At 38.9% G+C, this 27,530-nt stretch overlaps 3 protein-coding genes and 1 non-coding gene across 5 annotated transcripts in view; 3 read left to right on the top strand and 1 right to left on the bottom strand.

Annotated features, from left to right (window-relative positions):
• Positions 1–10,051, top strand: part of LOC101740822 (uncharacterized) — a 33,913-nt gene extending 23,862 nt beyond the window's left edge. Inside the window, exons 5-15 of the mRNA XM_021348631.3 lie at positions 2,954–3,080; positions 3,594–3,674; positions 4,238–4,324; positions 4,572–4,690; positions 5,559–5,648; positions 6,359–6,728; positions 7,076–7,289; positions 7,593–7,659; positions 8,095–8,153; positions 8,817–8,981; positions 9,429–10,051. Coding sequence (XP_021204306.1) covers positions 2,954–3,080; positions 3,594–3,674; positions 4,238–4,324; positions 4,572–4,690; positions 5,559–5,648; positions 6,359–6,728; positions 7,076–7,289; positions 7,593–7,659; positions 8,095–8,153; positions 8,817–8,981; positions 9,429–9,626 — 1,577 coding nt within the window. The 3' untranslated portion in view covers positions 9,627–10,051. The remainder of the gene's footprint in view (positions 1–2,953; positions 3,081–3,593; positions 3,675–4,237; positions 4,325–4,571; positions 4,691–5,558; positions 5,649–6,358; positions 6,729–7,075; positions 7,290–7,592; positions 7,660–8,094; positions 8,154–8,816; positions 8,982–9,428) is intronic.
• Positions 1,157–1,227, bottom strand: TRNAG-GCC (transfer RNA glycine (anticodon GCC)). Its single transcript has one exon. It is a non-coding gene; the product is annotated as a tRNA-Gly (tRNA).
• A 6,974-nt stretch (positions 10,052–17,025) lies between the features above and the next one.
• On the top strand, positions 17,026–27,376 carry LOC101740680 (uncharacterized). Its single transcript, XM_038019389.2, has 3 exons — positions 17,026–17,229; positions 24,993–25,177; positions 25,686–27,376. Exons 1-3 carry the CDS (start codon positions 17,213–17,215, stop codon positions 26,189–26,191), a joined length of 708 nt encoding a protein of 235 aa, XP_037875317.1. The 5' UTR covers positions 17,026–17,212; the 3' UTR covers positions 26,192–27,376.
• Positions 19,280–23,175, top strand: LOC134198651 (uncharacterized). 2 transcript variants are annotated; one of them, XM_038019387.2, is made up of 2 exons: positions 19,280–19,672; positions 20,751–23,175. In XM_038019387.2, the coding sequence occupies exon 2, from the start codon at positions 20,912–20,914 to the stop codon at positions 21,812–21,814; it is 903 nt and encodes a 300-aa protein (XP_037875315.1). In that variant the 5' UTR covers positions 19,280–19,672; positions 20,751–20,911; the 3' UTR covers positions 21,815–23,175. The 2 variants fall into 2 exon arrangements, with proteins under 2 accessions (XP_037875315.1, XP_062531124.1); XM_062675140.1 differs by having other exon boundaries at positions 19,517–20,554; positions 20,609–23,175.
• Positions 27,377–27,530: the final 154 nt, after the last annotated feature.

The raw sequence follows: 27,530 nt of genomic DNA, 5'->3' as shown, positions 1-27,530 counted from the left end.
CCCAAAGAAACTCAGAACAGGAACTTTAACCGTGAGCTTTTAGTTAAAAAAAGCACAAGCTGATGTTCCTATCTATGTCAAGTACTCAAATTGTTCGAGATCAAAAATTGAAGAAGTGTTCTGGAGGTGGCTACTTGGCTAGCTGTCTCTACCGAAGCGTAGTGCAAATTCCATCAATTTGCTTAAAATACATGATTCAAATATAAAAGCCAATAAATAATGTCGAGATCTTTTGGCTCTGCGCTGGTGTGTTCGATATAAGTGGCCGACCTCGGCAGCATCCGTCAGCGAAGGAAATCATTTCAATATCACCAAAAAAACCCGCTTATACTTAATATTTTTTGTGAATTACATATTAAATCAATAGTTTGTTAGTCTGTCTGTGGTTTAAAGGATCAATACGGTTATTAATAAATTTTTATTTTTATTTATTTTTATTGTATAGATGGGTGGACGTGCTCACAGCCCACCTGGTGTTAAGTGGTCAGTGGAGCCCATAGACATCTACAACGTAAATGTCGCCACCCAATTAAGATATGAGTTGTAAGGTCTCAGTATAGTTACAACGGCTGCCCCACCCTTCAAACCGAAACGCATTACTGCTTCACGGCAGAAATGGGCAGGGTGGTGGTACCTACCCGTGCGGACTCACAACACGTCCTACCAGTCCAGTGCAATGTGGATAGTTCTAGGTTGTTTGATCTGTTGCATTGTCTCCTCAGTGAGGTTCAAACACGGTCGAAAAGAACGAAGACCAGACGGTGTATTCCTACGTTAACCATTCCTAGCTTACGATAGATGAGAAAAGTTTGAAAACCTGCTTGAAAAATACCTTACGGATTTTCTCACAATTCGGAATAGGGCATTGTTAAATTTAAATATACCTCGATTTAGTTAATATTTTACTATGAGAATAATACGAATATTCTTTACAAATAACTGTATATTAATCACAATACAATAGATTAAAATGACCAAACCAATACGTTTCTAACTAGTATCCCTTAATGTCTCGTAATTGTATAATTATCTGCTCTAAAAACTATTTTGACCTTGTTTTGTTGAATAAAAAGGTATAATAACAAAAAACAAAGATATAATAGCGGTTTTACTAGTATGGGAATGTTTTGTTATTATATTATGAAAGCAAAAAGATTGCATCGGCCGGGAATCGAACCCGGGCCGCCCGCGTGGCAGGCGAGCATTCTACCACTGAACCACCGATGCTTGTAGTTGTATTGCGAAATTAACAATAGCATTAATTTAAAATCATAATATTTTCACTCACTATATGACCATGACCGAATTTTGCCGCCAACATTACGTCACCATTTTGATTCATTTCGATACTGTTGCTTCATTCAAAACTAGTTTTACCTTTTACTTTATGTTTACATTTGCGACGCGGACAAGAAAGAGGTTTGAAAACTTAGGAATATTGTTTTATCTTTGAATATTCATTGGCGGAGAAGATAAGCACTTTCGGAAACTGATAGAGATCATAAATATGGACGATTATTTTGCGGAAAGCATAATAGCAGAAATTATTATTGCATAGCAAAAAAAATAGTTTAGTACCCAATCAGGCCTAACTCTTACGGGAAACTTAAATACGAAGTCAATGTGTGGTACCGATGCCTCTTGACCCGATCCATTCCCGATCCTGCGGAAAGAATGGAAAGCAGTCGACGTCGCCCCAAACACGTCATTTCGGATCCTCCCGATCCACTAACGGTACTTTTAGGTACCTCAAGCACCGGTCACCATTCTTGTCGAACCCGTCGCTTGCAACGAAGGGCTCGACGAGCAAATTAACCCACAGACACAGCCCACTAAGTTTCTCGCCGGATCTTCTCAGTGGGTCGCGTTTCCGATCCGGTGGTAGATTCTGCGAAGCACGGCTCTTGCTAGGGTTCGTGTTAGCAACGTCGTCAGGTTTGAGCCCCGTGAGCTCACCTACTAGTTAAGGTTCCGCTGAAATAGCTTCTCAAGGCTATCGGCTTAGGTAGGAAAAAAAAAGACCCGATCAAAACCACGGTCGATATAACTGAATGACTGATTATCCAGCAAGTCAATTCAGTGTTTGTTTTCTATTTTAGTAAGGTTGCTCACATATCTCGCTATGCAGAAAATATTAGATAACGTTTTAGTGAGTGGGTAGGTACGTAGGATTAGAAATGACTTTCATTACTTTTTTCATTACTCCCGGGGTGCCTTAACCATATCCAACAAGCTAAGCGTTTATTGCTCTATGATAACACCGATCTGGACATATGGAATCCACGTGTGGCCGAGAGCCAGCAAATTTAACATTCTGTGCCTCCAGAGAACTAAAACAATATCTTCTAAATATAATTGACGCCTTGGTATACTTAAAATTTGGAAATTTACGAGTATCTGGAAGTTCCAACGATATTGCACGAAGTTAAACGATACTCAGCCAACTATAAGGACCACTTGACAGCTCACCTATAACCGCTATTCAGTATGCCCTTGCAGCCAAATCCGATTAGAAGACTTAAGAGAGCCGATATGATATTCTACTAAGGGGCATTGGCTGTAAAACCTTTTTTACTAGTGGTAGGATCTCTTGTGAGTCCGCACGGGTAGGTACTACCACACCGCCTATTTCTGCCGTGAAGCAGTAATGCGTTTCGGTTTGCAGGGTGTGGGGCAGCCGTTGTAATTATACTGAGACCTTACAACTAATATCTCAAGGTGGGTGGCGACATTTACATTGTAGATGTAGACATAGCCCATAGAGGGCTCCAGTAACCACTTAACACTATGTGGGCTGTGAGCTGGTCCACTCATCTAAGCAATAAAAAAAAACCCTGGTCTCCCGCCAAACCCTGATCTCCCCCAACTCACCTGACTATGACGACTGCTCGTAAGGTCAATACGTATGAAAAAACCATTTGTATCCGTTTCACGATTAGTGTTCTATTTCCAGGTTATGGTCACATAGCTCCTAAGACCCAGACCGGGAAGGTGTTCACGATATTCTACGCAATCCTGGGGATCCCGTTAATGTTGCTCTGCTTATCCAACATCGGTGACGTCATGGCTTCCTCGTTTAGGTATTTCCTCATTTTATTAACTATATCAAATCCATAAAATCAATAACGTTTAAACAATACACGGAGAGTGGAATTATCAAAATCATAATGTTATTTCTTCACCGTAGTCTTTGTGAACATGTTTTACTTATCTACATTAAGCACTAAAACGAACTCGATTTTAAAGCTGTCTAAGGCAGTGTTTCCCAACCTTTTTTGTGCCATGTCCCACGGTAACATATCGAAAATTTTTATGCCCCCCATACATAATTTAAAACATTAAAAAATTGATTTGTTCACTTAAGAAACATAAATGATAGGTTTTAGGAAGAAATCACTATGAAACTGTTATCAGAACACAGTAAGTAATATTTCAAAACACATAATAAAAAAAATCAAATTCAAAATAATTTTAATACAGATTTTCTATATTAAGTTAGTGTGATTTCCCCCCTTAATTATCAAATTGCCCCCTCGGGGGGCGTGGGCCCCACGTAAGGAAACACCAGTCTAATGTGTTTGTTTACACTACAGGTTTCTATACTGGCGCGTGTGTTGCTATGTGTGCACTCGACCACCAAAACGCAAGAGCAGACACCACCACGCCAACACGAGGTACGGCTTGAGGATACTGGTGGTTATGCTACCTTCACCGCACATGTAGACGAGCTCACAGGGTTCAGACTTTGCTAACATCTGCCCTAGCAAGAGCAGTTCTTCGCTGAATCAATCACAAGTTTTTATTAACTTATTACAAGGATTTAAAAGTCCAGTTATGTTTCAAGACAAACACAATGCTAATATGCTTTTGGTTAATGTCAATTAAATATAATCAGAGACAAGAATTATCTGAAATTAAATTTCGGAGGAAAGAAAGATGTTTACTAGTTTTTACTTGTCGGAAATTGAAAGATTTTTTTTTCAAAATTCTGCTGTGGGGCCCTCAGTTTGTGGAGGCCCCGGGGCTTTGGCCCCGGTTGCCCTCCCCTTAATCCGGCCCTGGCAGTTGGTAACCAGTTAATTTATTTAAGATTTTGTCAGAGCAGCCGTGTTATTTTTCATGTTGGTCTTTTAGTTTCATCACAAAAATCGTCAAATGATAAAAATAAGTATATAATGTCAGTGGTTCTTGTATTAGCAGAACGTATTCATAAATATTTGCTAACATTGATCATCAGGCGTTCAGTGCGCGGTGGCAGTGGACGAGGTTCAACGCGAAGAAAAAAGCCTCCTCTTGAAAGATCACATTCGGACACTGATTGCAGGTAATATTTAAATGCTTACTAAAGTCAGTTTTAATGGTAGGCAGCGGATGGGCTCTGCCCCTGGCATTGCTGACGTCCATGAGCGACGGTGACCACTTACCATCGGATGGGCCGTATGCTCGTCTGCCTACAAAGGGAATAAAAAAAACCAATCGAATAAGTTAATATAGCATGCCTTCAATCCGAAAGTAGTAAAAGGTACATAATTTATTAACAATCTGGTACAGCGTATTGTGGTCGTTGTAAGGTACCGCGACAGTGGGTACAGCAGCGGCAGAGTCAAGAGGTCTCGTCCACCGCCATCCTTGCCGCACCCATACAACGCTAGGACCAGATCTCAACCACCCACACTAGCAAGAGGATATGGTAATATTTTTGTATAACTACTTATGATTACGGCGAACGGTACGAGTTGGATCACGTCGATGATGTATGTAAGTATGTATTTATGTATGTATGTATGTGTGTATATATGTAGGTATATATGTATGTATCGGCGATTGTGTATATATGTATGTATATACTTTTTTTTGTGTATGTATTTGTAAATTAATATAAATTTCATTGCACCTACCACTATTCACTCTGTACTACCTTTGGTTGACTGGTAGAGAATGCCTTAGGCATTAAGTCCGCCAATGTAAATTTTACATGAAGTGTAATAAATAAATAAAAATAAATATACTATGTCCGTACTGTATATCGCTGTGCTCGGGGGCTACATATCCGCGGATCTAAAATCGACTGCTAGTTAATAGGTCAGAGAGTGCTGGAACTCTTTGTCTCTCGAGAATTAATCGTGTTCCATTATGTCTCAATTACAAATTTCAAAGTGCGAGACAAACCGCGAGACATGTCCTTGGTTTACTGCTTAGTAGGGGAACAAGATGACGGCCTATCTGGTGTTAATCGGTTATCGGGGCCATCAAACATCACAATGTGGATGCTACCCCCTTGGAGGGAGTAAGGGTTAACTGGTTAGTTTAGCGGCGGTCCAAACCCTTTCAACGCAGTTCCCAGTCAGTTCAGCCACTTTTATTCGATTAAGAGCCAAACACAGAAAAAAATATATTTATAACATTACTAACTGACCCGGCAGACTTGGTAGATAAATCATAACATTGTTTGTTCCCGGGAATTCCAACGACTCGCGAAAATCTTGGGAAATTGAAAATATTTGAGTAAGACTTTGTAGCATATACTCAATATTTATTGCATTGTGTTTTAATTTCAGGTGCAAGAGAGTTCGATGTAGAAGATAACTCTCCGGTCCGCTACGAGAGGCATCCAGCACGTAACAGAGAGCTTCCAGAAGAAGACGAAGGTATGTCATCAGAAGACTGATGATAATGCAAGATATAGCATTATCATCATCATCATCACCATATCTTTAAACGAGCAATATATTTATATATATATAATTTGAATCTCGGAAACGGCTTCATCGATTTTCATAAAATTTAGTACATATACAGGGGATTTCGGGGGCGATAAATCGATCTAGCTACGATTTATTTTCAGAAAATGTTTTTTTATTCGTATTTTCAATAATCAACTTTATCTTGATTTTTTCTTAATATAACCAGTTCATATTTTTTTGTTATTCTGTCGGTAAGATCGAAAAATATTATTCATATTTCATCATTTTTTCAATATGTAATTCGTATGTAAATATGATTTCTAAAAAACACAATTTATTTAAAAAAAAACCGAGCAAAGCTCGGTCATCTACTAGTATGAACATTATCACTGTCATTTCACGTCATGGCATGACATGGCATGGCATGTTATCAACTCATGGCTAGGAAGCCGTGAACATGTCTCGTTCCACAAACATACACTTTTACAAAGTTTGAAAATACATACATTATTGCTATAAGCTTACGTGAGTGGGAGAAAGGCAGGATAATGATGAATGATGATTGCTATAAGCTTAATACGTAGGATTATGGAAGTAGCATTACAAACACTATGTTAGAAGCAAGTTGTAATCCCGTAGTGAAAGTGGCTACTAATTAAATGCTATTCCGACAGATTTTCCAAGGATTGCTTTACCGCTCCAAGACCTAGAAGCCGCATTAAAAGAATTGGAAGACCACCAAAAGAAATTCACTCCCAAAACGGACATCCGAAGTAAATCATTACCCCGACCTTCCAAACCAAAGCCAGACTTTGGTCCACGAAGAGAGATTGATGATAGATACTATGAGATTGAGGATGGTAAGGATATGTTTGAGATGCACGACCTGTATGAAGTGGACTATGAGAATTACAAAGAGAGGAAAGCCTTAGAAATAGAAAGAAGGAGAGATAATGATTACGGGTACAGAGACAGAGGGTATGATCCTGAAGATGAAGATTTTGAATTTGACAGTCCTAGAAGACGACCTAGGCCTGAATGGAGGTTTGTAGACATTGTAGAAGCCTTTACGTAGCTACGTAAGAATTTATAGACAGATCTATTTATTTATGCTTGTCTTGTTTGTGAGTGACTGTACAAAAAAGTCTTATCCTATCCTAGTCAAGTCCAGTCCAGTCTATTATCCTTCATTCTATTATCCAGTCATTATAACGTACAAATTAGGCAATATCTGGTACAAATAAATTAAATTAATTATTTGCTAAAGCTTTAGAGTTCGTATCGCATGGCGTCTCGGCTCCAACATAGGCATAGTAACGGAGTTAAGTAGTCTATGACCGTTTGTGCTTAGACTCTCCCGTCTTCAATGTGTTTTTTTTAATGTTTAAAAGATCAGATCGTGGTCGTTCAGAGAATTATGAACGTGACAGAGAGGAATACGGGTGGGACAAAAGACGACAGAAGAGGGCTCGCAGTGCTATTTACGAATACGAGCAGAAATGGGAAGAAGAGAGGGAAGAAAGAAGAGACTATGAAGCTGGTCGGGGGAGACGATTACGAAGACTTCAGACGATTGATGATAGTCCACGAATACATCACAGATATGTAAGCAAGCTCCCGAACACTGTAATGTTGAAGACAATATCATTTGCCATGGTATCTGTATACTGGTTACCTGTCAACAGCACACTTTATTTAGCTTGTTTTATCAAATAAATAATAGGTCCACTTCGTAACTGCTAGGGCTAGTGTTAGCAAACTCTCTCAGGTGTGAGCTCGCCTACCCGTCCGTGAGAAGCTGGAATAGTTCCCTAGTCTACCAGAGAATAGGTAGGGGGAAAAACTGAATAGATCTCAGATATTGTGACAATTTGCTTAAGTTTTTAAATAAGTAACATATCGTTTCAGAGTCCATCACCCGATAGAGATGAATGGAGTGATGAAGTGGTACCGAGAAGGTCCCGACCAGCACAAGGTATGAGTAAGCTGGCGTTTGTTTACTGACTTGTTGAGGTGTTGATGATAATTAATATGGCCCTTGTATCACAGACGGGTCGATCACTTTATTTTACTTTATTTCTTTGGTTTTCCAGTGAAGGGTCTTCTTTTTCTATCTTTCTTTCCTATTACCCTCAACTGAATTCGGGTTCGAATCAAATTGGTCTAGGGCAACTGTTTTAACTCCTCCCAGGTTATATGCAAGACGCCCAGCTCGACTAAGGATATAAGGGTACACACAGATATTGTCAAATGGGCAATAAATATTAGAACATTGAGTATCTTCAAGTAGCGTATTATTGTTTTCACGTAAAGCGAATGGCTCCATCAATTTATGGGGAAAGAATAGGTGCGGACGCAGTATCAGTGCGTGCAGTGTCATGCAGACTGAGACCATCCTAAAATGTTTCAGCTTGGGGATCGAGACAGTCTGAGCTGTACGTGCCGCCGTCGGACGCAGTTAAAGAAGAGGTATTCATTCAAATTAATATGGGTATTGATAGTAAGAGTGAACGTTAGTTGAAACAGAAATCAAAATAAACTGACTTGTGTCCCTTTTTGTTTGTCAACCGATTTAATTCATACTTGAATCGCGAATGATTCACTGGTAGGATAATCGAACATAAGCAAAACAACAAACAAAGAAAATTCAACGCTGCTGTTTATGACATTATTTCAAATTATAAGCAAATAGCATCGGTACAGATTCGACATTAATACCATACAAAGTAAAAAAATTCCTATTAACATCACTTTGAGCTATTATCACAAGCCATTATCCTTAATAGTTTATCTTTGTGACATTTATGGAACTATGGGAAAATCATAATATTTTTATTTGGTACCTATAGTATTATATGTACAAACAATATTATAAACACAGGACAATCCAGTAGAATACGCTGAAATATGTCGTGTCTACTAATACAAAGAGAGAGTACCTAAGTCTGAAGCAGTTGAATATAAAGAAAACACTCACTCTTCAAATTATGGTAAACTCGTAAATTCCGTATTTTGGAGAACTTGAGTTTCTCGTCTTCCCGGAGAGAGACTCAGTTCTGTTATATTTTCGAGTCATGCTCAATCCGTACCATTTGTGGCCGACAGTATTCCATATGCAATTAACATTTCCAGCTGAAGCCGGTTCCGATCTGGCTGTGCGTTTTCCTGGTGGCTTCGTACATAGTAGCCGGTACATTCCTGTTCAAGCAATGGGAGGGGTGGGCGTACCTCGACGCGGCCTACTTCTGCTTCATAACCCTCACCACTATAGGCTTTGGTGATTTCGTGCCAGCTCAGGTTGGTTTGGAATAATAACACGAAACGAAGGGTAATAAGAGCGTCTTTATTAGAATTAAATATTCAGTTCAAGTACCATTAAATTATCTAATTAAGTTCGAAGCGGTTTCGTTTTGTTAGCATACCATGTTTTAGCGCGAGACTCAGAATCCAGCGGACTACGCATAGTTTCGAAGCATCGAAACTGGTAAACAAGAAACCTTCTTGTGTTTCTGCCTATCAGCTATAATCCTGAGACTTTAGAACTTATATCTCAAGGTGGGTGGCCCATTTACGTTGTAGATGTCCATAGGCTCCGGTAACCACTTAACACCAGGTGGGCTGTGATCTAGTCCACCCATCTAAGCGATAAAAAAAATTATCACCAGCCTACAGAGCCGAATATATTAAAGCGTGGTCTCAATTCCTTATAACACTTCAACAAGTTGAAACTCCTTTTCTTTCCAGGGTCAAGAGGTAGACGACCCAGCGGCAGCCGTCCATTCTATCGCACTCTGTTCATTGTACCTACTCTTCGGGATAGCACTACTCGCCATGTCCTTCAACTTAGTGCAGGAAGAAGTACGAGCCAATGTGGCGTCTCTTGCTACCAAACTTGGTATCATCAAGTCAAGGGATCAGCCTGAGGACTCCGACTCTGACTGATTCATTGTTTCCGATTTCTTTTAATTAAAATCTGAAATATTAGATCCAGAAGCGATGTCTTCGTCCTAATCCGCCTTCACTAAATACCGTCATCCCTTTGTATCTTCAACAATGTCCTCAACTTTCTATCCTCTTTCCTGGTTTCCCAACCCAAGGTTATATATTTCAAAGGATTGGCTCTAGTTAGGCGGTTCACTTTGGGCCAGACAATAATAATATGAATGAAGACACTCATGCAGAGAACAACTGATTTGATGATTGTCAATCTTGTTATCAAGTACTGCTATTGAAGTACAATATCTATCCGCAATATAAGTAATCATAATTGTTGTAATTATAATGTAGTAGAGGTAAGAATAAATATTTTTACAAAAGGTATTTAATTAGTTTTAAGATTAAATAAAGTATTTTTTATTTCTATTAAACATATGATTATTATATTCCTTTTTGTTCTGAAATTATAGAATATCAATGAAATAGTATTTGGAGTTCGCACTGGCCACCCGGTATCCTTCAAGCTGTGTTGCTTACTGCGTAGCGTTGGTACACTCTAAGGATCAATAATGCAAGTGCTTGCTTCCCAAAACTATGAAATTAGCAATTTTTGGTAAAACATGGTACAACATTTTAATGAAATTAAATTCTTCGAACGCTGATCTGCGAACATGCTGGGAATCCCTAGCACGCCAGTCTTTGTTTTGGAGAATAGTTCCAGTACAATTTTTTTTATTGCTTAGGTGGATAGAGCTCACGGCCCACCACCCAAGTCAATCGTGAACTTTTATTAAGTACGTATTGGTACCCGCCTGCGGGATTCGAACACCGTTGCGTCGCTAGATACGAATGCACCGGACGTCTTATCCTTTAGGCCATGACGACTTGAATCGACATCTTACGACTAATTCATACCTATGTACGTTCGCACTGGTATGAGCGGTACAGTGCCCAAGGATATATACTGCACTTCGACCTTTGGAAAGGGACAATAAGCTAAATTCAACTTCGTAGAGCGTTATCTCTGTCGCACACTACCCTGTGACGTTGATCAGTTTTCAAGTGCGATGGTGTGTGGTCCTAATTACAGACCGGACCATATGCTGCTTTCAGATTACGCTATATTATAGTATATACAGTACATATAGTTTAACAGCGTATATTTAACCAATAATATATAGTACAGTACAATGTGAACGTGTCCAGGTAACAATGTATGGTGTGGGATATTGTTGTGCTATGAATTAAACTATATGCTATTATATTATAGCGTAGTTTTTTTTATTGCTTAGATGGATGGATGAGCTCACAGCCCACATGAAGTTAAATGGTTACTGGAGCCTATAGACATCTACAACGTAAATGCGCCATCCACCTTGAGGTATAAGTTCGTAGGTTTCAGTATAGTTACAACGACTGCCCCACCCTTCAAACCGAAACGCATTACTGCTTCACGGCAGAAATAGGCAGGGTGGTGCTATCTACCCGTGCGGACTCACAAGAGGTCCCACCACCAGGGACCAGTCTGAAAGCAGCTTTAGTGTTTTTTGATACGAAGCCGAAATTGACCGATTGCCTCTTTCCAAAGGTCGATGTATAATAATTATCGCCGGATACTGTAGTTTGTTATACATACGGTATCATCAATTCACCATGTACACTAACAACTCTCGAATATATTAAGTGTATAATCTATGCTAACAACAATAACAGAACGTATTTGAAACAGTAAAATGCTTAAATGAAGAGTCGCGCGTCAACTGACAACCCCAAATATTACGTGTATATTTGTATAATCTATGGACAACTCGCTTGGAAGCAGGCGGACGGACTTTTTGGCGGGAACGCGAAGAGTGAAGTTGTGTGATTTGTTTTATTTTGTCTGTTTAGTATTTCTTCGGTTTTAAATATGTAATAACGGTGGTTTATTAACTGTTTAATATCTGTGAAAGTGCACAAGTGTGGGAAAATAAAGAGAAGCCGCTGGAGCGTAACTTCTCGGGATCTTCCAAAAAGTCCACTGAAAAATCTTAGTAAATGACCACCATTTTACTGAGCTTATATTTCATCCCATATCATCTCATCTCATTTCATTTAATTACCTATAATTAATAAAAAAAGTAAAAAATACCTATTATCATTTTTCATAAAAATAAGAATATATTAATAAATTAAGACATGACCTAAAGGTTTTAGTTACCAGGTCATAAAATACCTCAAAAAAAGCAGTCGGAAGGATCGCCGCGCAGGGTGTCGCGGCCGCCGCGACGTTGCCGCTCCCATGGAGTTAATAAGTACCTACAACTGGAGTGCTGTCTAATGCCGAGAAATCGGTCTCGAAAGAGAATACTTTTTGGTCGCGGTGTCCTTGTCTAATGTGGTGACCATATATAATTTAATTATAGGACAAAATTATACACATGCATAAGTTTTGAATTTACCTTAAGTAATTCTGTGTAACCCTATGTAAATACAAAACACGTGCTTGCAACCTTTTATTTATGTAAATTCAATTCTAAACATTGCTTCGTCGTCATGGTGACTTTTTTTCGACGGTTTTTTTTGGAAATTGCTGCGTTGTCGAAAATCTAGCACTGAGTTTTATTACAAACATCATTACCTCAGTTCTATTACTTAAACTTCCTCAAACTCGTGTTTAACGTCCGAATACTCAACCGCGACTTAAATAATATATTATGTTGAACTTAATTACGCAATTCCTACTTTAATGTACTGGCTAAGTGGGCCGTGCAAATTAATATTTGACACACTGAGTGAGACACTGCAACACACATGGTCTGCGCGTATCGGGTGCTCTTTTCCTACATTCACATCTTCAATTGATTTAAAATTGTTTGTATTTTTACTTCTGTGCTATTTTAATGACACGTGTATATTAAGTCTACTAGTTACATTTTAGGAAATAAAACACAATGGGTAATAAAATGAAATGAACTGAAATTCATTTATTTGTTATATGTAGACAATTAAATAACTCTTAAATGACAAGTCAATACACATAACACGATACACATAGTACTTGATCTCTATTTACAAAATATTGGTTATACATATTATTATTATTAAGTTCAGTTAATTTTCTGTAGTCTTATAATATAACATTTCCTCTATTTTAAGTAAATTCTTTTTTTTCAACGAAATACATAATTTATTTTAATCAATATCTAAGTGGACCATGAGTATCATTAAAATTTCGCAATTTAAATTTCAATTCAATTAAAAATCGCCATTTTTCTTTAATAAATCTAAAATCGACTTTATATTTACAATCACTATTTCGCGACTTTTAAGTTTTTGTTTCAATACCTTAACATCTTGTCGTAATTTTGCTTTTCTCGGGGTATTTTTTATTTCTTGCGTTTGAGTACTTGATTCTTCTTGTTTGACCTTTATATAGGACATTTTCCAGAAATTCCAACGTCATATTTACTAGAAGATCCTACTCGTTCGCTTAACGTCAGGCAAATGATATACATGCTTCCGTGCGACGCTATTCAATACAATAAAAAAAGTTCAAAAAATACCACGTGATGGCTCTTATAATATGAAAAATACATTGCAAAATTATAGTTTTCACGATTGTTTTTTCAAATTTAGTATATGACATAGATTAAGTACAATTTACAAGACAAATGGTATTAAATATTATAATGAGAAAAAATATCTCACATTTTAAAAATATATGCTCACACTAGTAAAAATTTATCAATGAATCTGACATATGGAAGGATATTCCACAAACTGGAGACGATTCTCGCTTAAAACCACTTACATTAAAAGTGTTCACCATGATTACACGGAAACTTTCACGATTTTCGAAAAAAAAACAAGCCACAAGCTGTATCAGTGCCATTTTAACTTCGCACTACAAACGTAAATAGACGCCATTTTTCTTTTAATCCATTCATAGCTCTTTTTCGGTGATGCCAACAATTAATCTGGCTTCCCACCAAATTCAACATGAAAACCATCAGAAATCTACGTACCTACCATTAAATTTTCCATTAAACAGAGTTCTTATTAACATAGAACAATAATTTTTTTGTTAATAAGCTTTATTAATATATGATGTTCTATTAAAAATCAATATATATCATATAATCAATACTTCTTATATAATTGGAGTTTACTCCTTTAGAATCGATTTACATATATAGGCCCGGGGTATGAAAATTATGGGGACCAAAATCGTACTAGCATGTCACACGAAATGCGTTATGCGCCTGATTGCGCATGTCACACGAAATGCGTTATCGCAGGTGACGCCGGGCTGCTGCGCCGGCAGTCCGCCACAAAGCCTCGTACTGATCGCGCGTTTCTCTCATTATTGTATTTTCATATATTTGTTAGTCGTTTGTTTTGTGTTTTTTTTTTTTTTTTTTTTTTTTTTTATTGCCTTTGTAGGCAGACGGGCATACGGCCCACCTGATGGTGAGTGGTTACCGTCGCCCATGGACTTCAGCAATGCCAGGGGCAGAGCCAAGCCGCTGCCTACCGCTTAATACTCTCCACAAGCCTCGTTTGAAGAAGGACATGTCATAGCGCTCGGGAAACACCGTGGAGGGGAGCTCATTCCATAGCCGGATGGTACGTGGCAAAAAAGATCTCTGGAAACGCACTGTGGATGACCGCAGTGGCTCCAGGTAGTATGGATGAACTCTACTCCGGTGGCGGGCGGTGCGATGGTAAAAACGAGATGCTGGTATCATCTCGAACAATTCCTCAGAGCACTCCCCATGGAACATACGGTACAAAATACAGAGGGAACCGAAGTCCCTCCGCAGACCCAGAGGCTCCAAACGATCCGAGAGAATGGGATTATCGACAATCCGAACGGCCCTCCTCTGTATGGAGTCAAATGGAAGAAGCTGGTATTTGGGAGCCCCAGCCCAGAGATGGGAGCAGTACTCCATGCGAGGCCGGACTTGTGCTTTATAAAGCAAAAGTCTTTGTCCAGGCGTGAAGTACCGCTTCGCTCTGTTGAGGACTCCCAGCATTTTGGACGCCAACTTGGCTTTGCCTTCCAAATGACTCCGAAACTGGACATCGCTCGAAATGTCGACCCCAAGTATCCCGATACTCTCGGAAGGTTGCAGGGATACTCCTTGGAATTGCGGCGCCATGACAAAGGGGTCCTTCTTCGCAGTGAACGCGCAAACTTGTGTCTTTATCGGGTTGAATTGAACCAAGTTCAATTCACCCCATTCGGAGACTCGCCCCAGAGAGTTCTCCACTTCAGACACAAGTTTTGATCGTCTCTCTTGCACCACGCTCCGAGAGAGACTCTGATGGCCGATATATCGCGCATCCCCCGTGCTGTCATCTGCATAGCAATGCATGCCATCAATAGACAGCATGTCATTGATATACAGGATGAAAAGCGTGGGGGAGAGCACCGAACCTTGTGGAACGCCAGCGTTAATGGTCATGGTATCAGAACAGTCACCGTCTACAACGACCGTGATGCTCCGCCCATCCAAAAAGCTAGCGATCCACTTGCAGAGACCCTCGGGGATTCCGTAAGATGGTAACTTCGATAGAAGTGCCCTATGCCAGACCCTGTCGAAGGCCTTCGCGATATCAAGGCTCACAGCAAGAGCCTCGCCCTTGCTTTCCAAGGCTTCAGCCCACCTGTGAGTAAGGTATACAAGAAGATCGCCAGCTGAGCGACCGTGACGGAAACCGTACTGTCGGTCACTGATCAGCTGGCGATCCTCCAGATACTTCAGGAGTTGTATATTAATTATTCGCTCCATCACCTTGGAAAGCAAGGAAGTTATCGCGATAGGCCTATAGCTCGATGGGTCCGACCGGTCACCCTTCTTGGGGATAGGGTGGACGTGGGCAGTCTTCCATGAAGACGGAACCCTGTTAGTGCAATAAGAGAGGCGATACAAACGCGTTAGCGCAGGCGTCAGCTCAGGGGCGCACGTTTTCAGAACCACTGCAGGGATGCCGTCTGGCCCGCTCGACTTATGGACGTCCAGGAGTCGGAGTTCCCGCCTGACTGCACACTGTGTAAAGCAGATCTCGGGCAGGGAACTATCACACCGGAGGATGTTCGGTGGTGTGGCACCCCCGTCGTCCACAGTCGAGTTCGAGGCGAAGAGTTTGACCAGAAGGTCAGCCTTCTCTTTCGCACTATGGGCCAGACTGTCATCAGACTTGCGTAGTGGTGGGAGACTAGACCTGCAAAAGTTTCCTTCTGCAGCTTTGGCGAGCGACCAAAAAGCACGGCTCCCAGAGGGATAGCTCTTCAGTCGCTCGCCAATTCTAGCAACGTGCTCCGACTTCGCCTTGGCAATAACCTTCTTGTAGGACCTGGAAGCGGCGTTATATTTCCGCCTTTCCTCTGAGATGTTAGGGTCCTGACGTCTCCTGGCATTATCCCATGCCACGTATGCGGACCGCTTGAGGTGTGCAGCATCCCTGCTGGCATTGTTATACCAGGGTCTGCTGCGACCCCCAACGGGCACTTCAGAGGAGGGAATAAACAATTCCATCCCCTGGAGCACCACGTCTTTAAGACGGTCCGCACAGACGTCAGGATCAGCAGAGGAAAAGCAGAACCGCCCCCATGGGTAGGATGCGTAAAATTCACGCAATCCATCCCAATCTGCTGACATATACCGCCAAACTCTTCGATACCCGGTCGTCGTTCGACGATCAGGACGAGAGAGTGGAACGGCAGCACGAATAAGGCAGCGATCAGACGAATAAGGCAGTGTCTCGTTAATTTGTTAATAATCTGTAGTGTATCGTGTTGTCGTAATATAGAACTATTTCTCGTATTGTTTCGTTTAATTTTTTATATCCAGTAAACTCCAGTCGTGCGTCGGAGCGGACACACACACTTTTTTTTTATTTTAATAAATTGTCATCATCAGAAACTAATTTCACCATAACTTTGTACGTTTATTTTGAACCAATTTAATTTTTGACGTTGATGGAAATTCTAAATTCTCGCAACATTTTCTAGTTAAGTTTAAGTCACTTCGTTTAAATAATATGTATTTAGATATATTATTGTCATAAAATGTTTAAAATCCTGTAAAGTGGATTGATTTTAAACTTTTCGATAATTTTCAACAACACCCAAGCTACTAAAAAATCCACTAACCACTAAAAGCCATTTTTGATAACGAAGACGGGGTCCAAATTCCGAGATTTTATGGAAAATCCTCTAAGCTAGCAACACTGCTTTTTGTTTGTAAAATGTGCGAGAGGGACACCACCACTTAATAATCATTCTCTTTTCAGACCGTTTTTCCTTACATCTTTTGCTATTTAAAAATAAACTTTAAGCCATAGAGATAAAACATATTTTTAGTTTTTATGTCAAACGAAGTAAGCACTCCAGTTAGAATAGTAACTCTATGGCCGCTCCGGACACCCGGCGGCGCGCCGGCCGGGGCCCGACCGTCTCAGTCTCACGGCCGCCGGCTCTGACGCCACTCATGTTCGAATTCATATAAAACTGCATTCTGTTTGTTAAATAATGAACGAATCTAAACGAAAACGAAATAATTATCTAGTGGTTATTACAAGGCAGTAATTAATTAGTGATTAGGATGTCGGATTCTGAAAGGTAAGTCTACTAACATTTGAGTAACAAAGATTTTAAATAAGTACAAATATTTATTGAAAACCATTCCAAATATATAATAAACAATACTAAATAGAAGTAAACAAACGGTATTTATTTAGTGATGTTAGTAGTAACTAAAATGGACGTCAACAAAATTGTTGGAACGAACAGTCGAAGCGACACGGGCGACCGTTTCGATTGCCGTTTCGCCACATAATATCGGATCATCAGAGGGGCGAGCGCGAAAGTATTCGTATCGTTATCGAGAAATCGTCTTTGGATCACACCGCTTTTTCTATTTAACGCCCGGTATCATTCAATTATGGTTTGGGAAAATTTACAAAAGGGTCCAAGTTGAAAATTTTGAGTTTCGTGAAATTCATTAAGAACGGTCTAGTATCTCTATTGATTCATTTTTGTAAATTCCTAATTCCTAGTGCTGGAGTCAGAAGTTTCCAAGCTCTTCATCATTTGCCTCCTTAGTACGGACAGTCGAAAAAGTGGGAGTGATATTCTCGCGATTTCCTCCCGCCTAAAAAATGTCGACATATTTATGTTTCATTACGCCACCGCCACTACACTGCTATTAGTGCAGGAAGGCATTTCAATTAAAATTTGTATTGTTGAACGACAAAATATTAAATACTACCTCTACCGTCGTTTCCGAAAACAAGCACATATTCTTGGCAAGAACCGACACGGTAATGAACTCAGCTGGTGGCCAGTCAGAGCCCTGCTAGAGTATTCTATTTTTTTATTGCATAGATGAGTGGATGAGCTCACAGCCCACATGATGTAAGGCGATTACCAGAGCCCATAGACATCTACCACGTAAATGCCGCCACCCACCTTGAGATACGAGTTCTAAGGTCTCAGTATAGTTACAATGGCTGCCCCACCCTTCAAACCGAAACGCATTACTGCTTCACGGTAGAAATAGGTAGGGTGGTGGTACCTACTGAGTCGGCCTACCACCAGTAATTACCGATATTACTGGTTCACCGTGGAAGTCAATTGTGAATCTTTGCTAATTACGTACTTCATTAGAAAAATTGGTACGCGCTTGCGGGATTCGAACATCGGTGCATCGCTCGACACGATTGCACCGGGCGTCTTATCCATTAGGCCACGACGACCCATATACATATTTAAATATTTTTTTAATTAACTTTTCTAAATATTTACGCCGGTAATGTTTACCATGCTAACAATTCCTTCGATTTTGTTCGCTATTGCTTACTTACAAGTATACCAAAAAAATATTTGGATTAAAATAATTTATACTGGAGAATGCAGATTCGCCCCATTTATCTCACAATCATAATCGTTGGCTCATAATCTGTGAGTTTGTCAGAATATTGAAGTATGTTGGACTTTTTGGCGGGAACGCGATGAGTGAAGTTGTGTGATTTGTTTTATTTTGTCTATTTAGTGTTTCTTCGGGTTTAAATGTGTAATAATGGTGGTTTATTAACTATTTCATATCTGTGAAAGTGCACAAATGTGGGAAAATGAAGCAAAGCCGCTTGGCGTAACTTCTCGGGATCCTCCAAAAAGTCCACTGAAAAAATCTTAGTAAATTACCACCATTTTACTGAGATTATATTTCATCCCATTTCATTTCATAAAAATATGAATATAAATTAAAAAAAGACATGACTTAAAGGTCTCAGTTACCAGGTTATAAAATCCCTTAAAAAAATATTGAAGTATGTTGACGCGGGTGCATGCCTGACGCAGGCTTCATTGCTGGGTGTTAACTTACAACAACGCAGCGTTTCTACAAGAATCTATTGTCTTCCTGCAATAGTCAGTATTAGACACGCATATGCAAAAAAATAGAAACATCAAGTCCAATATCCACAACTTATACAAATTCAATATGTATTTTTTCTAGGTTCTAATGTAGGTATTTTATACGCACATGCGACCATTAAAAGAAAACATACTTTTGAATAATTAATAAAAAAAATTTGGACTGCTGGACGTGGCTTAAGGAAAACACACTTTATTTCAGAAAGATTTTTGTACAAACAGAATATTAAGTGTATAATATTAATTATAATAAAAATATGGTATTCATGTAATTTAAGTATGTAAATAACAGATTCGACCTTTAGCCTCTGACGTGTAGTAGTACGCGCCAAAGCCACGGCCGCCCGGCCGCGCCGCGCTAAAATCCGACAACGATTTATTTCAACATCAGACTTACTCGCTCTGCGTCGATCGACATTTTGTCGACAAGCGACCTTATGGCTCTGTGCGAAAGGGACAACAGATACTTTTTGACATGCGCTAGAACGAGATGCAGTATTAGCATCGCTCCGGCCGAGCTATCCGGACTCCCCGCTTTCAAAATTAGTGAGTGAAAACACACAGCTGTGCCTAGACGCGTTTCGTGAATAAAATTCTTAATGAAATAAGGATTTATTAACGAAATAAGGTAAGAGATAATTACAAAGCGAATAATGCTACTTTATAATTTATATATAACTGCGGCTAATGAAAAGTTACTTTGTTATGTTCAAACAAAAATTTAAACGTCATATTCAAAACTGATTACAAAGATTTAACTGCTCAGAACCAAAAGGTTATATGTCTGAGTAATTTAATAACACCAACTCAACACTAAGTGATTGTGTGAGGATTGATTTTCGCGTGACTTCTAAGTCAAATGTGCGACCTTGTAATCCTGATAAAATTTCTGTGAAGTTTGAAAAACTACAATAATATAATAAATGCTCGTTGTTCGTTTATAATTTTGGTATATACTATAGTAGTAGATTTTTTACAAGTCAAAACGACACTCATCCAGCATTACTAGAATGCTAACCGTGAGCATTTACGAACATGTACATAAATAATAAATTATGATTAATAGAAAATCTGAACAAATAGTGGCACGTTCATTGCTAATTGATTTGATATTCTTACCTAATGTTTTTGAATCCTGTTTAATCTGGTTGGGTTTTCGACATGATTTTTTTAGTATACATTCTGACGAGACTAGCTTAGAGCCTAACCAGCGGTCAGAGATCACCGTCATTTTTGGATGAAACCACCATTTCGCTTGGTGTTTGAAATATCAGGACACACGATCAACGACAGTTAAGATGTAATGTAAATAGTTTTAAATTTATGTAGTGGTAGTTTAACAGAAGACTTCTTTAATCCGCATCACTGAGGGTTGTGGTCATCCAGAGCATCAATGTCTCTCTCCATCACCTCAACATTCTGAAACGAATTCACAACGCGAGCGGATCTGGTCAACGCACCAGGCTCCTTCACCCTGTTCTCTTGCCTCAAAACGCGTCAAAAATTGTCCGTACGGATGGTGGTACTCCATCCTGATATTTTTTGCAGACGTCAGTAATGATAGAGGAAGAACCAATCGGCTACCTATGTATTACTCATCCTTTTAAAACTTCAGTATTCAGTGGTTCCTAGTAGAAAGGTGATGCAAAAATAACGATTTACAATGTATGAAAATATAGTTATTAAACTGCTTCTCTTTTTTTTAGGTACACCCTGACACTGAGTAAAATATAATTTGTCGCGGAGTGAATTCGAATCCGGAGCATGACATAAATATATCGTTGTAAAAAAAGCATCTGTACATTAATCAATACGAAAACCCTTAAAAAATTAAACACCTAATGAAGCTTTAAATTTAAACCCCAAAATGTATGAGAATTCAGATTACCACTATATAGAGCCCTACGTAGAACTTACTACAGGAGTCGGAGTAGTACACTCTGTTAAATTTGAACCCATGGATAGCATCCACAACAACGCAAACGAAGAACCACTTGAAAAGGGTAAGAAGAGAAGACGAAACGAAGAAAACTGGAAGAAGAATGTCACGAAGAAAGCTAGACTAGAAGGGCTGCCATATCATTCGCATGTCGCGAAGAAAGTTACGGAAATGGGAGGACGTGTGCTGAAACCACCGTGCAAATGCAGAGCGAAATGTTACGACAGACTCACCGAAGCGAGTAGACAACAAATATTCGACGATTTCTGGAAGAAATGTAATAATTGGGAACAGAGGAGGCAGTTTGTCGCGAACAGAGTCACCAAAGAATTAAAAGTGAGAACCAAAGTTAATAGTTCTTGGCAAGAAGACAGAAGGAAGTTCAACTACAGATACAGTTTAGAGGTTAAAGATCGCGAAATAAACGTGTGTAAAGTCATGTTCCTAAACACATTATCCATAGGAGAGAAATACGTGAAAATATCAGTAGAAAAAAAGACGGACAGTGGTATTACAGAAGGCGATCGCAGAGGGCGACACCAACCGGCGAACAAAATCCCGGAATCCACAATCCAGTCAATAAAAGAACACGTCACTGCACATCCGATATACAAGAGCAATGTGACGAAAAAAAGTTGGCAGCCTGGCACTGATCTGAACAAGTCCCTCATGTACTCACAGTATAAAGAAAGCATGATCCAACAGGGGAAAACTGAAAAGGATTACGCAAAAGAATGGTTATACAGAGCGGTGCTCAATAAAATGTATAAAAGTTCGTTGGGCAATAAGAAGAGCTTAACTAAACACAGCGAGAATGATGAAGTGTATTAGAGATAACGCGTTTTTATATTCTTCCTAGTCGGATACTCTTGGCAGAGTAGTCGTGGCTGTCGATAGACAGGGTTGCGTCTCGTCGTTGTCGCTCGCATTCAAGGCAGCCGCACGTCTAGCGATGTACCGAGGTGTTTTTATATATTTATTGACAAAGTCTGAAAGACTAACTACTACTTTAAGTCAGTAAATACCATATAGCTCTAAAGCCCATCTCGAAAATGGGCAATTGAAAATCATAACCCAAAACAAACAAACAAAATCATAATCAAATTGTATTATTGGTGAAGACGTGTGTGTACATATTCAAACAAAGCCCAAATGATAGCGATTCCTGACACAATCAAACGACAACAATTTAACTTGCCAATCTTATACCAGCACGCCCCACCCATTCACCCGCCCCCGGACCGCACCATAATATCGCGCATTCGGTTGTTTAAAAGCATAAGTATTCAAATATTTGTCCAAATGTCCAAAGAGACATAGTTTATCTTCTTTACACCTGTACCAGATGCGATAAAAGTTTTTTTTTTTTATATAAGGATCACTTTATTACTACCGAATGTGCGTTAGAAATAAATTATCTAATTTATTTATGGTTCACTATTTTGGCGATAATGGCTTATACATGAATATAGATATATATGTAGTTGCGGACTTTTTTGTAGAACTACTTAAGATAAACATTTCCATACTATATTTTATATGTCTAACATCAACGGTTTTTGCTGTGCACGCCAAAATAGCTCGCAGATGGCAGATTTTTTTCCTATTTACTTGATACTTACTGTTATATTTTGGGTAATTCACACTATATCGTTATAAATTATATCCTATATGTTATTCTGATGTGTAAGTTATATTATTGTAAAGTTTCATCAAAGTCCATCCCGTAGTTTTTGCGTGAAAGAGTAACAAAAATACATCCATACATTCTAATAAATTTTCACGTTTAAAATATTGGTAAGATGCAATGTTGCAGATTTTTTTTTCTTTTTTTCCTACCTGCTGGCTAAGGCTGGTAGATAGCCTTGTCAGGCTAAGCCAGCATAACCTACCGAGTAGGTGAGCTCTCGGTGCTCTAACCTGAGGGCGTTGCTAACGCTAACCCTAGCAAAAGCAGTTCTTCGCAGAATCTACCACCGGGTCGGAATCGCGATCCACTGAGAAGATCCGGCGAGAAACTCTGTGGGCAAGGTTAGCAGAAAGAAAGTGACATGGTATCGCACTGTGGCTTACAATTTATACAGTTCATAGCCGCTTGCGATTTAAAAAGGATACCAAGTGACTTCATTGTATTTACCAGATTGTACACTATTCGTGTGCCTGTAATGAGCATTAAATATTTGAAAAATAAACACTGTATTTATATTTTTTCATAAAATCTGCAATAAATTATTTATTTCAACATAACGAAAAGCATTTTCATTTTAATAAAGTAAATTAAGACAATTAATTATTACTGAAGACATGAGTGAATTATATCGAAGTCGGTTGTGAAGTACCTATGCAGTGAATAGATTAATTACTATATCAATGCAGAACATAATTATTGAAGACGTTTCGTAGCTGACGTCGGATCTAGTGCCTGAAGTGTCTATTCATATGCAGGGTACGATAACACAACACATGCAATGCTCTGACAATTATAATAGGGCATTGTAACAAAAAACAATACTGGCCACTTAATATAAAATGAGAATATCATTAATATAGTCAAAGTCAGTAAAATACTACCCTTCGCACCGCCAGATCTGGAAGAGCACCGCCAGGACCCTCCTGAATCCTTCTCCTCCAGTCCTCGAAGAAATCGATGAGCTAACGAGCTCTTCTGCGTATACATCATCAGCGCAACCGCTATAATACCACTACTAAACCACAAGGTTTCAAATAAAATAATCATAAAATCGGTTTAGCTAGTAAAAAGTTCTGACGTAATACCTACCCAAAAACAAAAAAAAAAAAAAAAAAAACAATCGAATTGGGAACCGCTCCTTTTTGTAGTCGGTTAATAAATAATTGAATACATACAACTGTAAATGAATTGACCCCAGGAAATTGTAGGCCCGAGGGATCGCGGGCCACGTCTGGCATCCGGAGTGTCATCATAATTAACTAAAAAAAATATCATTGAAAAGACATTTGTTAACTCCTAGCTTCGTGAAGCAAACTAGTTTTACTTTTATGCACAACATTTTGACTTTCAAGAGTCCAGGCAAAGTTCTTTAGTAGTCAAATTTGTGGTCTTGTTCATTGTAGAAGTAATTATTTATGGAAATATTATTTAGTAGAACTGATAATCAAATCATATAATTTATGTATCAAGGATGCCGTATTATCGCAATCAACAATTATGTAAAACGTGATAAATTAATACTGTTCCCCCTTTGAATAGCTTAGACTAATTCTTTGTCCGAGGTAGCTGCCAGCTCTTCAGCATGATTTATATATAATATTATATTATAAAATATATAAACACGCTTTCAATATTATGAGATATGCCTTTGCTTACACACTTTGTTGTATATTAATTGTAATGAAACAGAACTAACAGAACACTTCACTGTTGCGTGCTCACAGACTAACTTGTCGACACTTGGATATTATGATAATTGCCGTATGATAACTGCCGTTTAATTAGTAATTAGTGTTTCAAAATGTTTGTTTTGCGACCCAAACACTAAAGGCATCTTGAATTCTGGCGTTTAGTTTGATTAGAGGTCTCGTCTTCATAAAAAGAGATGCTAGATAAACGCCAACCATATTTTTCATTAAAATTAGGGCATTTTTATTTCAATGCCTTCTCGTACCATACCATGGAATTAATTCATTTTCGTATTCCCATCTGGTTAAACCTTATAAAATATTTAGTAGGTTTCACCGTCCGGAGCATGTAGACAAACTGCAGACTTGTATACCCGGTTGTTGTTGATGTCCACAATGTGCACCTTATCTCTAATGATATGTGTCTCCTAGTTGATCCTATGAAGAATTTTATGTATTGACACTAAAACTACCTGACTCTATTGAATAAACTGTTTATAATCCTCATTACGCGTGTCATACATGATTTAATCAATTAAATGGAATCTTCGGAATGATCTCCTATAAACATGGAACGGTAAAACCGCAGTCACATTTCGCTCAAAACAGAAACCATTTCTATCCCTTTCAGTGTTGTACCAGCGAAGAATGAAGCCATAGAATTGATCGGGTTAGTTCGTGAAAGAAAATGTTTGTGGGACAGGAGATGTACAGAGTATAGGAACAAATACGACAGGCTGAAGGCTTGGGAGGAGATCTGTGAGGTGCTAGACCCTAACTTCCACAGAGTAAACAACAAGCATAAGAATAAGTCGGGTAAGCTCTTCTTAAATTTGAATGATATATCTCTTTCTGCGCTCAGCTCGGTGAACCAGCTCACGACTCCTATGGCCCGCGGTGCTTACTGCCGCTCACAGACATCACGACGTAAATACCTCCACCCACCCTGAGATATGAGTTCGAATTCTCAATTGCGTTACTACTTCCTATTGTTTCATTCGTTTACAATTGTACCCGCAATTGTAATTGTGTAGAGTACCCGCGACTGGATACCACATCCTGCCCGTTTCTGCATTGTACATCGTTCGTTCATATTGAGGCTTTTGTTACAATGCATTTCATACTTGGACCTCATCTAGCGGCTGGCTGCAGGCGCTCACTTGTGTGTTGCCTGTGGACTCCGGATACCACTTATTTACAGCTCATTAAAAGTAAGAGCTCAATCGTGGCATTAGTGTAGACTGATTTGTATTGGTCTTCGAAAAGACGTAATTTACCATGGCATACGTCTACAAAATAACAATTAAGTATAACATTTTCACAGTTCTACTGATGTCAAAAAAATGGACGAACATACGAGACGCTTACGTTAAGTCACTGAGGATGGGGAGGAACCGGGTGAAGCCGTACATACACGCCGAGGCTTTGGAGTTTCTTGATGCTGTGTTCGTTTACAAAACTAAGTCCTCCCAAAAAGTAGACAGTCGACTCTCAGACGAGGACAACGCAACTGAAGATTCAATAGAATGGTTGAACGAAGTGTACGTTGATGAGAGTGCTGTAGAAGAACCACCACCCAAGAAACCCAAACTAGAATATCCACAAGACGAGAACAGTATAGCTCATTTTCTCATGAACTTGGTGCAGCGCGAAGAAAACGAGGATAGAGCGTTCTTCACTTCCATAACGTCTGCCGTCTCGAGTTTGTCTGAGAGGTCGAAGTTCGAGTTCAGGGTCCAGGTGTTGAAGTTGCTGAACAGTTTGAGAATGAAGGATTCCAGCATGGGCGTGAAGAGGGAGAGAAATATCTTTGATAGTGAAACTGAGTGAATTCGACTTTGTCTTTTTTAGAGCATTCTTAAACAAAGAAAAACAGTTAACACCACCACTACTACAGTGTCTTCTGCGAACTTATCATGAGATCCGTTAAAGCGGTTATTTTGGATATGTCGAAGAAATTAGTATTGTTGAAAGATGAGCAACTGTATCTATAGCCTACAATAATCCCTTATCGTGCACTGAATGGTCTGGTAGGTCTACCCATTTACGCCATACGAACCATAGAAAGTTTCTTATTAAATAAAAAATTTGCTCACAAGACGATGCCGGTAAAGTTGTAACTAAAAAAGAAGTCATTAAATAAATTTATCAACTGATTTTCAGACGCAATTCAAATTCATTATCTAAATTATATGTGGATCAATTGAAAGGTAATACTTATCTCAGATAAAAAGCAACTTGGAATTACTTGATAATAATTAATTTACAATGATGGAATTAATAACCCCGTTATAGTGTGGATATGTTAATACGATGTCGATATAACGAGATTTAGCGATTTCAATGAAGTTCTCATTGAAAGGACCACAACTGTGACAGTTGACAGTGTAGACATCCCCGCTCCCTGCCCGAGGGTTGACTGGTGAGACCGTCTAGCTGAAGCCCCGTAATGGCCACAAAGATGGAAGATATATCTTCCTTCTCGTCTCAACTTGAATTACATTTAGCAACCACGTAATGTCTCAAATTGCTTAAGGTCACCTGCGGCCCTATCAATTTTAAGGATTTTCAATGAATTTCTTACAAACAAACAACAAACAAACCTCATAATATCTCTGTGATTTTTTTGGTTTATTGATTAGAACACTAAATTGTTTTTTGTAATTCTATTCGGTTCATAGTATTGCAATTTTCTCTTTTTTTAGTCGATTTGATATAAGTAACTCAATTAAAATGGTATATAATCTATTTAACAGCAAAATGAAACCAAATTGTACGGAAGTAATATTTTAACTATAAATCATTTCAGTGTCCATCTAAATGGAGCATTAATGGAGCTTTATTAATAAGAAATATATTATTAATCAACTATGTACCGAGTAAGTGGTTTGCTATTAACTTATAAGTAAATAAGTAAATAAAAATAAATAAGTTGTAGCTGAGATATTGAATCTCAGTTACCTAATGTTGTTCGAAGGTATACTGGTCTAAAATAAAATAAAAAAATTAAAATAACATACGTATTTTTATATTTAAATCGTAATGCCCGGGATAGTATGACATGAAGATCTAAAAGTATAGTTGAATTCCTGGGATACCTGAGTCGCCGTGGCGTCGCGAGTCTGGTTGTAGGTAAAACTCCTTGGGCCCGCGGTCTGCTCCCAACATC

The sequence above is a fragment of the Bombyx mori genome, chromosome 23 (genome assembly GCF_030269925.1).
Source record: "Bombyx mori chromosome 23, ASM3026992v2".
Lineage (NCBI taxonomy): Eukaryota > Metazoa > Arthropoda > Insecta > Lepidoptera > Bombycidae > Bombyx > Bombyx mori.
This window is presented reverse-complemented; position numbering and strand designations above follow the sequence as displayed.